General features: G+C 44.8%; 2 protein-coding genes and 1 pseudogene across 9 annotated transcripts in view; 2 read left to right on the forward strand and 1 right to left on the reverse strand.

The window, feature by feature from the left end:
* Nucleotides 1–1,749, forward strand: part of LOC100409198 (uncharacterized) — a 28,907-nt gene extending 27,158 nt beyond the window's left edge. The window contains 1 exon segment of the mRNA XM_078362070.1: nt 2–1,749. Coding sequence (XP_078218196.1) covers nt 2–289 — 288 coding nt within the window. The 3' untranslated portion in view covers nt 290–1,749.
* LOC128930479 (serine/threonine-protein kinase PAK 2 pseudogene) overlaps nt 1–5,559 on the reverse strand; it is a 28,718-nt pseudogene extending 23,159 nt beyond the window's left edge. Inside the window, exons 1-2 of the transcript XR_013531310.1 lie at nt 5,394–5,559; nt 2,561–2,785 (exon numbers count right to left, since the gene is read on the reverse strand). The product of XR_013531310.1 is annotated as a serine/threonine-protein kinase PAK 2 pseudogene (transcript). The remainder of the gene's footprint in view (nt 1–2,560; nt 2,786–5,393) is intronic.
* Nucleotides 5,560–5,647: 88 nt separating this feature from the next.
* Nucleotides 5,648–13,575, forward strand: part of LOC103788038 (uncharacterized) — a 36,591-nt gene continuing 28,663 nt past the window's right edge. For 3 of the 7 annotated variants that reach the window (XM_078361931.1, XM_078361933.1, XM_035285470.3), the window contains exon 1: nt 5,648–5,798. Coding sequence is in view for 1 of the 7 variants with exons in the window: in XM_035285470.3 (XP_035141361.1) it covers nt 5,769–5,798 (30 nt within the window). In the remaining 6 variants the exon portion in view is untranslated. Of the gene's footprint in view, nt 5,799–13,292; nt 13,548–13,575 lie in introns of all 7 variants that reach the window. The other 4 variants (XM_078361932.1, XM_078361934.1, XM_078361935.1 and 1 more) reach the window with 3 other exon arrangements.

The raw sequence follows: 13,575 nt of genomic DNA on the forward strand, positions 1-13,575 counted from the left end.
CATACTGAAAAGAAACCCTACGAATGTGAAGAGTGTGGCAAAGCCTTTACCAATTCTTCACACCTTGCTGAACATAAGACAATTGATACTGGAGAGAAACCCTACAAATATGAAATGTGAAAAGTGTGGCAAAGCTTTTAACCGGTCCTCAACTCTTACTAGACATAAGATAATTCATACTGGAGAGAAACTGTACAAATTTGAAAAATGTGGCAAAGCTTTTAACCATTCTTCAAACCTTACTAAACGTAAGTTAAGCAGTCCTCAACTCTTACTACTCATAAGGTAATTCATACTTGAGACAAATCCTACAAGTGTGAAAAATGCAGCAAAGCTTTTAGTCATCAGATCTTACTAGTCACAAGGTAATTCATTTTGGAGAGAAACCCTACAAATGTGAATAATGTGGCAAACCATTTAATAAGTTCTCAAACCTTACTAAACATAAGAAAATGTATACTGGAGAAGAGCCCTACAAATGTGAAGAATGTGGTGAAGCCTTTAGTGCATTCTCAAGCCTTACTCAACATAAGATGATTCATACTGAAGAGAAACCTTACAAAGAATGGCAATGCTTTTTAACTACTCAAACCTTTCTAGTCATAAGATAATTCATAGTGGAGAGAAACCTTACAAGTGTGAAGAATATGGTAAAGCTTTTAACTGACCCTCAACCTTTACTATGCATGAAATGATTTATGCTGCAGAGAAACCCTACCAATGTGAAGAACGTGGCAAAGCTCTTAAATATGCCTCAACTCTAATGAAACGTAAAATAATAAATACTGGAGAGAAACCCAACAAATGTGAAGAACGTGGCAAAGCTCTTAAATATGCCTCAACTCTAATGAAACGTAAAATAATAAATACTGGAGAGAAACCCAACAAATGTGAAGAACGTGGCAAAGCTCTTAAATATGCCTCAACTCTAATGAAACGTAAAATAATAAATACTGGAGAGAAACCCAACAAATGTGAAGAACGTGGCAAAGTTTTTAACTGGTTCTCAACCCTTACAAGACATAAGAATTCATACTGAAAAAAAAAAACCCTAGAAATGTAAATAATATGGCAAAGCCTTTTTGTATTCCCAGCTTTTAATAAACGTAAGATAATTCATACTAGATAGAAACCCTACAATTGTGAATGGTATGGCAATGCTTTTAACTGTTTTTTAAGTCATACTAAACAGAAAAAATTTATAATAGAGAGAAACTCTACAAACCTGGAAGATGTCACAGTAATTTTGACACACCTCAAACTTTTCTTTTTTTCTTTTTTTTTTTTTGACATGGAGTTTCACTCTTGTTGCCCAGGCTGGAGTGCAATGGCGCAATGTTAGCTCACTGCAACTTCACCTCCCGGGTTCAAGTGATTCTGCAGCCTCAGACTCCTGAGTAGCTGGGATTACAGGCATGCTCCACCCTGCCCAGCTAATTTTGTATTTTTAGTAGAGATGGGGTTTCTCCATGTTGGCCAGGATGTCTCAATCTCCTGACCTTGTGGTCTGCCCACCTTGGTTTCCAAAAGTGCTGGGCTTACAGGTGGGAGCCACTGCGCCCAGATGTACAAACTCTTAAAAGTGTGAAGAATGAGGTAAAACTTTTAACCTATGCTCACACCTTATTACCAGGAAAGCATTTATTTATACTTGAGAAAAAAATGTGTAAATATAAAGGATGTGGAATAGGCATTAATACCTGCTCACATCTTACTCAATAGTACTTAATAAAAGCATTATAAATGCAATTACTGTCAAGATCTTTCAGAAAATACAAGCTTTTAAAGTGAAGAAGTGTATTTCTGTTGACAAACATTACAAATATAAAGAGGGTTGTTTATTTGTATCACAGATCTTACTGTACATGTTTGTACTAGAGGAAAACCCTGAAACAGTTGCTGAAACTTTAACATCAGAGAATTTATATTGGAGAAAACTCCAAATGTAATAAATTTGAAAAAACGTTTTTTCTGAAACTCCAACTTAGATAACACCAGAGAGTTCATACTAAGATATGTTTTTGTGAATGATGTAAGTATGAAAAAATATCTAATTCAAAATTGAGTCTATGTAAGTATCAGAGAATTCACAGTAGAAATAACTAAGGTGGCCAGGCATGGTGGCTCGTGGCTGTAATCCCAACACTTTGGGAAGCTGAGGTGGGTGGATCACCAGATTAGGAGTTCGAGACCAACCTGAACAAATGGTGAAACACTGTCTGTACTAAAAACACAAAAATTAGCCAGGCATGGTGGCACACACCTGTAATCCCAGCTACTCAGGAGGGTGAAGCAAGAGAATCACTTGAACTCAGGAGGCAGAGGTAACTGAGCCAAAAATCACACCACTGCACTCCAGCCTGGGCGACAGCAAGACTTCATCTAAAAAATAAAAATAAATAACTGGCCGGGTGCGGTGGCTCACGCCTATAATCCCAGCACTTTGGGAGGCCGAGGCAGGTGGATCATGAGGTCAAGAGATCGAGACCATCCTGGTCAACAAGGTGAAACCCCGTCTCTGCTAAAAATACAAAAATTAGCTGGGTATGGTAATGCGTACCTGTAGTCCCAGCTACTCGGGAGGCTGAGGCAGGAGAATTGCTTGAATCCACGTGGCAGAGGTTGTGGTGAGCTGAGATCGTACCATTGCACTCCAGCCTGGGTAACAGTGAAACTCCATCTCAACAAAACAAAACAAAAAACGGGGCCACCTTTCTTCTTCTCTTCATGGTATCTTATTTTCCAGCTGGCTAACATGGGCATTATTCATGGAGATGGCAGCATTCTAAAAGAAAAACCAGAGGCAGTCAAGACTATTTGAGTCCAGGACCCAGACTAGCCCACTATCATGTTCTCAGGTTTCTATTTACCTGAGCAAATAAGGCCAGCCAGATGTAGGGTTTGGAAAACAGATTCCCGATCTTGATGGAAACAGCTGTAAGAGCACCTGGCTATGGCCTTAGATACAAGAGGGTTGAAAGAATGTCGTCAGTTTTCACAGGGTGCTGTGGCTCACACCTGTAATCCCAGCTCTTTAGGAGGCCAAGGCAGGCAGATCACAAGGTCAGGAAATCGAGACCATCCTGACCATGATGGTGAAACCCTGTCTCTACTAAAAATACAAAAATTAGCCAGGCGTGGTGGGACGTGCCTGTAATCCTGGCTGCTCGGGAGGCTGAGGCAGGAGAATTGTTTGAACCTGGGAGGTGGCAGTTGCAGTTGACTCTTGAAATCCTGGAGAGTGACACTTCTGCAGAGGAAGTCGGATTCCTTTTAGATTTGTGCTCATATAGTACTTTTTATCATTGGAAATAATTATCACAGGAAATTGCAGAAGTATAAGGTTGCTCACACCTATATTTTTAGCACTTTGGGAGTTTGAGATGGGAGATTTATGTGAGCTCAGGAGTTCCAGTGCAGCCTGAGCAACGTAGTAAGATTCTGTTTCCATGACAAAAGTGGAGAAATTAACCAGCCATGGTGGTGCATGCCTGTAGTCCCAGCTACTTAGGTGGCAGAGGCCGGAGGATTGCTTGAGCCTGGAAGGTCAAGGTTGCAGTGAGCTATGAGTGGTTACACCACTTCAATCAAGACGGGGTGACAAAGGGAGACCCCGTCCCCGCCCCCCCCCAAAAAGAAAAGAAATTGGAGAAGCATTTTGAAAAGACAAAGTAATTTGGGGAAAGAGCTGAGGGGTGAGTTTAGAAAATAAAAGCCCAACAGCACATTAGTTGCTTTTCATCACAGAAAATATTTGAAATCTGGCCGGGCACGATGGCTCACGCCTGTAATCCAAGCACTTTGGAGGCCAAGGCGGGTGGATCACCTGAGGTCAGGAGTTCAAGACCAGCCTGACCAACATGGTGAAACCCCATCTTTAAAAAAAAAATACAAAAAAAATTAACCAGGCTTGGTGGTGTGTGCCTGTACAGCTACTTAGGGGGCTGAGCCAGAATTGCCTGAACCCAGGAGGCGGAGGTTGCAGTGAGCTAAGATCATGCCATTGTACTCCAGCCTGGGTAATAAGCGAAACTCCATCTCAAAATATATAAATAAATAAAAATTTTAAAAAGGCCGGGCGCAGTAACTCATGCCTGTAATCCCAGCACTTTGGGAGGCCGAGAGGGTGAATCACGAGGTCAGGAGACCGAGAACATCCTGGTTAACATGGTGAAACCCCGTCTCTAATAAAAATACCAAACAATAGCTGGGCATGGTGGCGTGTGCCTGTAATCCCAGCTACTCAGGAGGCTGAGGCAGGAGAATTGCCTGAATCCAGGAGGCGGAGGTTGCGGTGAGCTGAGATAGGGCCATTGCACTCCAGCCTGGGTAACAAAAGCAAAACTCTGTCTCAAAAAAAATAAAAAATAAAAAAGAGAGAGAAAGAAGGGCAGGAAGGGAAGGCAAGGGGAGGGGAGGGGAGAGGAAAGAAGGGGAGGGGAGGGAGGGAGAAAGGAAAGGAAGGGAAGGGAGGAAGGGGGGGAAAGGAAGGGAAGGGAGGGAGAAAGAAAATAATTGAAATGGCTGGGTGCGGTGGCTCACGCCTGTAATCCTAGCACTTTGGAAGGCCGAGGTGGGTGGATCACCTGAGGTCAGAAGTTCAAGATCAGCCTGGCCATCAGGGTGAAACCCCATCTTATTAAAAAAAAAAAAAAAAAAGGAAAATAATTGAAATCTTTTAAAAGAAAAAAATCTTTAGAGAAATTAAATTTAACAGAGTTCAACTGAGCATGGAATGATTTGCAAACTGGGCAGCCTGTGGATCCAGAGTAGGCTCAGAGAGACTCCAGCACAGCCACATAATGAAAACAGATTTATAGACAGCAAAAGCAAAGTGACATGCAGAAAATGAAAGTGAGGTACAGAAGCAGCCAGACTGATTACAGGTTGAGATTTGCTTTATTTAATTATGATTTGAACACCTGATGCTCTTTTATTGGCAAAAAATCCTGTGGTTGGTACAAAAACGGGCTACAGCCTATTTATATATCCAGTTAAGTTTCAGTTTACTATGTACAAAACACGTAGTGACCAAAATTAAACAGAAAAGGGGGCAGCTTTAGGCTATAATTTATTTAACAATTTGTCCTTTTTTTTTTTTTTTTTTTTTTTTTTTAATAGAGACAGGGTTTCACCATATTGGCCAGGCTGCTCTTGATCTCCTGACCTCAGGTGATCCGCCCGCCTCGGCCTCCCAAAGTGCTGGGATTACAGGCATGAGCCACCGAACCCGGCCCCTCCCCACCATTTCTAATGGTCACCCCACGATGTGGTCAGCAGTGGGGTAAGGCATGGCAAAAGACGGGCTCAGAGATGGGATGAAGGTCTTTCCTGTAGTATAAAAATGATTAAAAAGGTTGTTTAAAAAGGTATCCAAGTGTTTTCCTTCTTACCTTTAAGTAGTTACTAAGATGCATTATTGAAGCCGATCCAGGTAAGGTAAGGAGCAAGTGCATTTCAAGCCTCAGCTCACTTCTCAATTATGTGGAATTCCTTGGGCCTGTGACCCCGCCTACGTGAGCCGGTTTTCCTGTCCCTAAAATGCAGTTATGCTGGGAGGGTGGGGGTGAGGTGGGTCTGGGGCTTTATCCAGTCAGTGGCGCCGCGTGGGAACCGTCCAATCAGGCGCGCAGTTGGAAAGGAGGGCGTGGCTTCCGGCCCTTGGCAGGACCTTTGTCTCTCGCTCCTGCTCCTCGGTATATCCTGGTGACTTTGTCACAGCTTCTGTTGCCGTGTGATCTGCAGTTCTTGGGAGACGCACAGCTAAGATGCCAGGGCATCCTGGAAACTGGGAAAGGGTGAGTGTGCGGGGTAGGGCATCCCCAGAGGGGAGAGCGGGCTGTGAAACCGACTGGACCGGCCTCCTAACAGTCCGCTTCCGGGTCGCCGACCTGAGTCCCCGCTGGCGCAGCTCCGCCCGAGGCCCCTCCCGCCGCAGGATGGAGGCTGGTTCCGCAGCCGGGACCCTGCGTCTGTCCCTGCGAGGCGCCCTGTCTGGAGCTCTCTGGACAGCTCTGCATTGTTGTTCAGGGATCTACAGGCGGGTCATCAGGGCAGAATCCCGACTCGGTGTGTGACAAATGGTGCTGTCAGCTCTTCTACTTGAGAACTAATTTTATGGTGTCTATTTGCAATTGAGTGTCTTTTGCAGTCTCTTAGCAGTTTGTCAATAATGCCCTCACATTCTAGTCTAATTGTGTAATGAAACAGTTTTCTTTCTTTCTTTCTTTTCTTTTTTTGAGACGGAGTTTCGCTCTTGTTACCCAGGCTGGAGTGCAATGGCGCGATCTCGGCTCACCGCAACCTCCGCCTCCTGGGTTCAGGCAGTTCTCCTGCCTCAGCCTCCTGAGTAGCTGGGATTACAGGCACGCGCCACCATGCCCAGCTAATTTTTTTGTATTTTTAGTAGAGACGGCGTTTCACCATGTTGACCAGGATGGTCTCGATCTCTCGACCTCGTGATCCACCTGTCTCAGCCTCCCAAAATGCTGGGATTACAGGCTTGAGCCACCGTGTCCGGCCAGTTTTCTTTCTGTTCTACCATTGTGAATAGTTTTTCTGAGGCTGCAGATAATTTTGTTTTTATTTATTTATTTGAGATGGAGTTTCGCTGTTACCCAGACTGGAGTGCAATGGCACGATCTCGGCTCACTGCAACCTCCGCCTTCTGGCTTCAAGCAATTCTCCTGCCTCAGCCTCCCCAGTAGCTGGGACTACAGGCGTGCACCACCATGCCCAGCTAATTTTTGTATTTTTAGTTGAGACAGGGTTTCACCTTGTTGACCAGGTTGGTCTCAATCTCCTGACCTCGTGATCCACCCGCCTCGGCCTCCCAAAGTGCTGGGATTATAGGCGTGAGCCTGGCCAATTTTGTTTTTAATTATATTTCTCTAACATTGCCCATAATTACTAGGGAAGATATGAACACATGATGTGTCCACCAGGCTTTACTCTGTATGGACCTTTCCCTCTTGGGCTACCAGTCACAACCCACAATGGTGCAGCAAAGTACACACTGCCCTCCACATCTGCAGGCAGAATGGTCTTTCTGCCTATTTGTGATCTATGATCTTTTTTTTTTTTTTTCTTTTTGAGACGGAGTTTCGCTGTTGTTTCCCAGACTGGAGTGCAATGGCATGTCACCGCAACCTCCGCCTTCTGGCTTCAAGCAATTCTCCTGCCTCAGCCTCCCGAGTAGCTGGGACTACAGGCGCGCACCACCATGCCCAGCTAATTTTTGTATTTTGAATAGAGACAGGGTTTCACCTTGTTGACCAGAATGGTCTTGATCTCTTGACGTTGTGATCCACCTGCCTCGGCCTCCCAAAGTGCTGGGATTATAGGTGTGAGCTACCACGCCTGGCTGATCTATGATCCTTAATAGTGCAATTTGACTAGAATTCTATAAAAATAACTAAAGGGCAGCAATCAACAATTCCAGCTTTGCCTTTTCATGCCCCTGGCATCTTCAGATGTGAAATAGATTCAAATACCACATGGCCTGAAAACCCAACCAGGTTCACACACTGCATTGTGTGGGCCTGAGAATCGAAACATTTCACTCATTCTCTTGCCCAAATGCCCATGAATGTGCCAAGGGTGCCTGTAGCTTGCTTCCCTGACTCTCCAGATTCTAAATCTGTGTTCCAAATTTTGAGGTCATGTTCTAGGGTTTTTGAGTATGTGTTAGAGCAGCCTTTTGTGGGGATTTCTCTCCAGCTTTCCTCTTGTCACTGTAACACCCAGAATACAGAGCCAGATTAATGGTTTCTAGAATCTGCACAGAAGGGCTGACATCTGTCTGGGATTCGCAAGACAGGGCCAGACTTTGGATTTTGTTCAAGAGCTGCTGCAATTGTGTGAGGGGGTCCTCATGTAAACTCAATCTGGTAGGGTAATTCCAGCACTTTGGGAGGCGAAGGCAGGTGGATCACTTGAGGTCAGGAGTTCGTGACTAGCCTGACTAACATGGTGAAACCCCATTTCTCAAAAAGAAACCAAGAAGCACCTTAGCAGAGGGAGGGCAGGGCCACCACTGTCTAGAGCCATAAATACAACTCCATCTCCTATGTATAAATTGTGCCACTGGAAAAGGATATTCTTATTTGTGTACCCAACAGTTAACTGAGCAGGTGTAGGTAATACCAGATCTGGGTTGAGAATTAAGGGCTGTTATCTTTTTTTTGAGATGGAGTTTGGCTCTTGTTACCCTGGCTGGAATGCAATGGCATGATCTCGGCTCACCGCAACCTCCTCCTCCCAGGCTCAAGCAATTCTCCTGCCTCAGCCTCCCAAGTAGCTGGGACTACAGGCGTGTACCACCATGCCCAGCTAATTTTTGTGTTTTTAGTAGAGTTGGGGTTTCACCATGTTGACCAGGATAGTCTTGATCTCTTGACCTTGTGATCCACCCACCTTGGCCTCCCAAAGTGCTGGGATTATAGAAGTGAGCCACTGCACCTGGCCTTGGGCTGTTCTCTTTTTTTATTCAGGTCCCACTGAGTCAGCCTGAGTCTCCACTGTTTGAATAACTACTGGAGCATCAGCCCAGGGCCACTGCAGATCCTCTCACTAGCACCTAGGAGTCTTTGAGACATTTGGGGTTACCCTGTGCAGTCTGAGGTCAGGCTGATGATGGAGTATAACCTTCTTCCCATCTCAGAGAAAGAATGAGTAATCCAGGGCTTATTTCTTTCCTCATAGAAGGAATGTCCTTATTTGGTGTCCAAATGGAAGCTGCTCCAGTTTTCTGATACTTGGGTAAAAAACAAACAAGTAGGAGGTCTGGAGGGCCAAACTGATAGGAAAACAAATTGCTTCCATTTTATTTGGCCATTAGAAAAACAGGTGAAGCCGGGTGCGGTGGCTCATGCCTGTAATCCTAGCACTGTGGGAGGCCAAGGTGGGTGGATTACCTGAGGTCAGGAGTTCAAGACCAGCCTGGCCATAGTGGTGAAACCCCATCTTTAAAAAAAGGAAAAACAGGTGAAGCAGTAATCGACACTACCATCAAGACATTTTTGTTCTAGAGCCAGTGAATAAATGATTGAATTAAGACTAGTGTGATCAGAGGCTTGATGAGGTGGCTCATGCCTGTAATCCCACCACCTTGGGAAGCCAAGGCAGGTGGATCATCTGAGGTCAGGAGTTCAAGACCAGCCTGATCAACATGGAGAGATCCGTCTCTAATAAAAATACAAAATATTAGCCAGGCGTAGTGGTGCATGCCTATAATCCCGGTACTTAGAGGCTGAGGCAGGAGAATTGTGCTTGAACCTGGGAGGCAGAGGTTGCAGTGAGCCAAGGTTGCACTCTAGCCTGGGCAACAAGAATGAAACTCCGTCTGGAGGGATGGGGAAGAAGTGGGGGATAATGTGATTAAAACAAAGAAGGGAGTTGGGTATCATTTGGGACACTGCTCTTATGTTCTTGTTGTGAGTTCTGATATCACCACCTGAAGGGCCATCCATGGGCAGAGGAGTTGTTACAATTAATATTGCTTTTTCCTTGTTAAGAATGAATAGTTTCTAACATAATTTTTCTAGAAAGATCTACATGTTTTGATTATATTGCTTGTTATTGTATTATGCAGAAGAGATATGGATAAGGCTTAAACTGTTAAAATTGGAAAAATTCTGGGAGTCAAGTTCTTTTTGGTCAGGTTTAGAAAAGATACAACTGGGCCGGTGGCTCACGCCTATAATCCCAGCACTTTGGGAGGCGTAGGTGGGTGGATCATGAGGTCAAGAGATTGAGACCATCCTGGTCAACAAGGTGAAATCTTGTCTCTACCAAAAATACAAAAGTTAGCTGGGCATGGTGGCATGCGCCTGTAGTCCCAGCTACTTGGGAGGCTGAGGCAGGAGAATTGCTTGAACCCAGAAGGTGGAGGTTGTGGTGAGCCGAGATCGTGCCATTGCACTCCAGTCTGGGTAACAACAGCGAAACTCCATCTCAAAAAAAAAAAAAAAAAGATACAACTGAAAATAAGCCAGCAGCATAGAAAGGAGAAGCTGAGGGCCGGCTCCCTCCCCCAGCCCTACCTGGCTCTACCCTCTTCTGAGGTTTGTTCAGGTCTGGCCTCACTCTGATTCTCTCTCATGGTACTGATTAGAGGAGATCAGACTTCTGTGTGGCTACTATTGGTGTCTCTTCAGAGCTGGATCTCACAATTTTCTCAAACCCAAGAGCAAATAAATGGGAGCAAAGGACTATATATTTGGGACCTAATTTCTTTCTTTTTAAAATTAAAACCAGTGCTTGTAGAGATATTTCACCTAGCAACCTATTTTACATTTCTGCAGATCTAGTAGATGTTCCAGAAGCTATGAGAAAGTAAATATCAACACGGCTATAAAAAGTCCCTTATTACTTTTCTATATCCCTCTAATCTGTCTATATTTAAGTTTTTTTTTTTGTTTTTGAGACAGAGTTTCCCTCTGTTGCCCAGGCTGGAGTGCAATGTCACAATCTCAGCTCACTGCAACTTCCACCTCCTGGGTCAAGTGATTCTCCTGCCTTAGCCTCCCAAGTAGCTGGGACTACAGGCGAGTGCCACCATGCATGTCTAATTTTTGTATTTTTAGTAGACACGAGGTTTCACCGTGTTGGTTGGGCTAGTCTGGAAGTCCTGACCTCATGATCTGCTCACCTTGGCCTCCCAAAGCGCTGGGATTACAGGTGTGAGCCACTGCGCCCAGTTATATTTAGTTTTTATAGTGATAGGGAAACAGAAACAGGAACAGACTGGGCCATCATTTAAATTTTGTTGGGAATAATGGGACACTCAATATCCACCTCTCAGAGTTTGTTTTTTTTTTTTGAGATGGAGTCTTGCCCAGGCTGGAGTGCAATGTCGTGATCTCTGCCCACCACAGCCTCGGCCTCCTGGGTTCAAGTGATTCTCCTGCTTCAGCCTTCAGAGTAACTGGGATTACAGGTGCATGGCACCACACCCAGCTAATTTTTGATATTTTTGTAGAGGTGGGGTTTCACCATGTTGGCCAGGCTGGTCTTGAACTCCTGACCTCACAATCTACCCCATCGGCTTCCCAAAGTGCTGGGATTACAGGTGTGAGCCACCACACCCTGCTTTTTTTCTTTTTTTGAGACAGTCTTGCTCTTGTTGCCCAGGCTGGAGTGCAATGGTATGATCTTGGCTTTCCGCAACCTCTGCATCTGGGGTTCAAGCGATTCTCCTGCTTCCGCTTTACTAGTAGCTGGGATTACAGGCATATGCCACCGTGCCTGGCTAATTTTGTATTTTTATTAGAGATGGAGTTTCTCCATGTTGGTCAGGCTGATGACATATGTCTGAAGGAGGTCAGCAGAGACCAAGAGAATGGCCGCACTGAGCCCAACCTAAATGGCTGACCATTTCAATTATGAGCTTGTGACATGGTAAAAGCCCCATAAAACTGCGTACTTCAACCATACCTCAGGTTTCTGTTGAAACTGCTCTCTGTAACCCCTAATGTGACAGGCAAGCAGTCCAAACCCATGCCATCTTGTCCACTGCGACTTGTAATAAGTAATTAAGGTCTGTAATTTCCACCCTACCCAGACAACGTGTAAACTAATGCTTATCTTGACTTCTGTGAACCACTTAAGTAACAATCAGAATGTCCGAAGCCCCTCACCCTCATCTCCTCCCAGGAGCTGATTTACAGAATCCACTAGCCCTCGGAATGTCTGAAGCCCCTCACCCCCTCCCCGCCCCTCACCCTCGCCCCCAAGGTGGTTTTACAGATATAAAACATCTTGACACCCTCCTTTTGCAGCCACAGGTTGGGGCCACGGGTTAGAGAGATGTGAGTCCTCTGTGGCTGCCGGCAATAAAGACCCTGCAATTTGGCATACTTTTGTCTTGGTGTTGACTTTCTATGCTCGCTCCAGTACAACAAACTAATCAGTTTTGGATAGTTTGTTATGCTGCAATAGCTAACACATGCACCCAGTGCAGATAGGATGCCAGGATTTAATTACAGGTTGACTACTAGTTCCGTTCTAACAGTGGGTACCCTAAAGGTATGTTTTTTTCCCCTGATTTCAAGTTGGGTGTCTTGTAAGAGAATGTTGATCAATGCAGAAATACATGTAGACATGTATGCATGTAATTGGTGCTTATACACACACAGTTCCCCACACCACAGGGGAATACAGATAACCACAGTGTGAGCATTAGGGCCAAGGTCAAATGGCAAAGGAAATTTGCTTTTGGCATATTTTTTTCATATGTAAACATTAGAGGTCAAGACTGTAGTCACATCTGAAGATGTAAAGTTTTCTTCTCCTGTGGCCCCAGCATTTTCTGTTTCCTGCCTGATTTCTGGAAGAAAGGTAGGCAACAGATGGCCAGCAGTGGTCTTGTCAGGCCTCCATGTGCAAGCCCGGACCCAGAAAGTCTAAAGTCCTGCCTACCTCTGCTGATCACACCTACCCCCCACCTGCATTTGCCATTTTCCCTAATAGCTCAGCAGAGTTTCTGGTTAAGATGGCCCACTCCACCGTGCCATCTTAACTTATTAAGATAATGTGAATACTCCCTGCCCCACCCTACCATTCATCTTACTACTCTTACCCCACCTGCCATCGTAACTGAACTTATGGTGTGTATACTCCTTGCCCCTACCCCCACCACTGTAACTGATCTTACTCTGTAACTTTCCACTGCCCACCCCAAACCTGTAAAACCAACTCCTGTCCCACCACCCTTCACTAACGCCCTTTTCGGCCTTAGCCCACCTGCACCCAGGTGAATAAACAGCCATGTGGCTCACACAAAGCCTATTTGGGGGTTTCTTCATTCAAAGTGCAAGTTTTAGCAAGTCTACCTGTGGATGTTTTATTCTTGCTACCTTATGCTCTTTCTGTGGCTATTATCTCTTTCACTCATAACTGAAGAGAGATGTTGGTAGGAAGGCACTGTCCCCTCACCTGTGGCAGAAAAGGAATGTTCAGGCCCTCTACCCCCTGACATCAGAGCTGTACTTCACTGTGGCAGCTGTTGGCCATGTGTGGGTGCCTGGAATGTGCCTGGTCTGAACTGCAGTTTGCTAGAGGAATAAAATACAGAGTTGATTTTGAATATTTAGTTCCAAAAATATATATACTTAATTAGTAATAACATATTGCTTATGTATTAAAATGATGATATATTGGATTAATTGAATTGTTACAATCAATTCCACTTGTTTGTTTCTTTTTAAAGTTTGGCAGCTAGAAAATTTAAAATCATTTGTGGCTCATATTTTATTTCTTTCTTTTTCTTTTTCTTCTTTTTTTTTTTTGAGATGGAGTTTCACTCTTGTTACCCAGGGTGGAGTGCAATGGCGCGATCTCGGCTCACTGCAACCTCCGCCTCCTGGGTTCAACCAATTCTCCTGCCTCAGCCTCCTGAGTAGGAGAATTTTGTATTTTTAGTAGAGACGGAGTTTCACCTTGTTGACCAGGATGGTCTCGATCTCTTGACCTCGTGATCCACCGTGCCCGGCCATTTTGTCTCCTTTCTAAAATCTTGGGCTGTCTGCTCCAAGGACCAGAAGAAGGTAAAACTAAAATTCTTCTTTCCATTTG

Source organism: Callithrix jacchus, chromosome 22, assembly GCF_049354715.1.
Source record: "Callithrix jacchus isolate 240 chromosome 22, calJac240_pri, whole genome shotgun sequence".
NCBI classification, from domain to species: domain Eukaryota; kingdom Metazoa; phylum Chordata; class Mammalia; order Primates; family Cebidae; genus Callithrix; species Callithrix jacchus.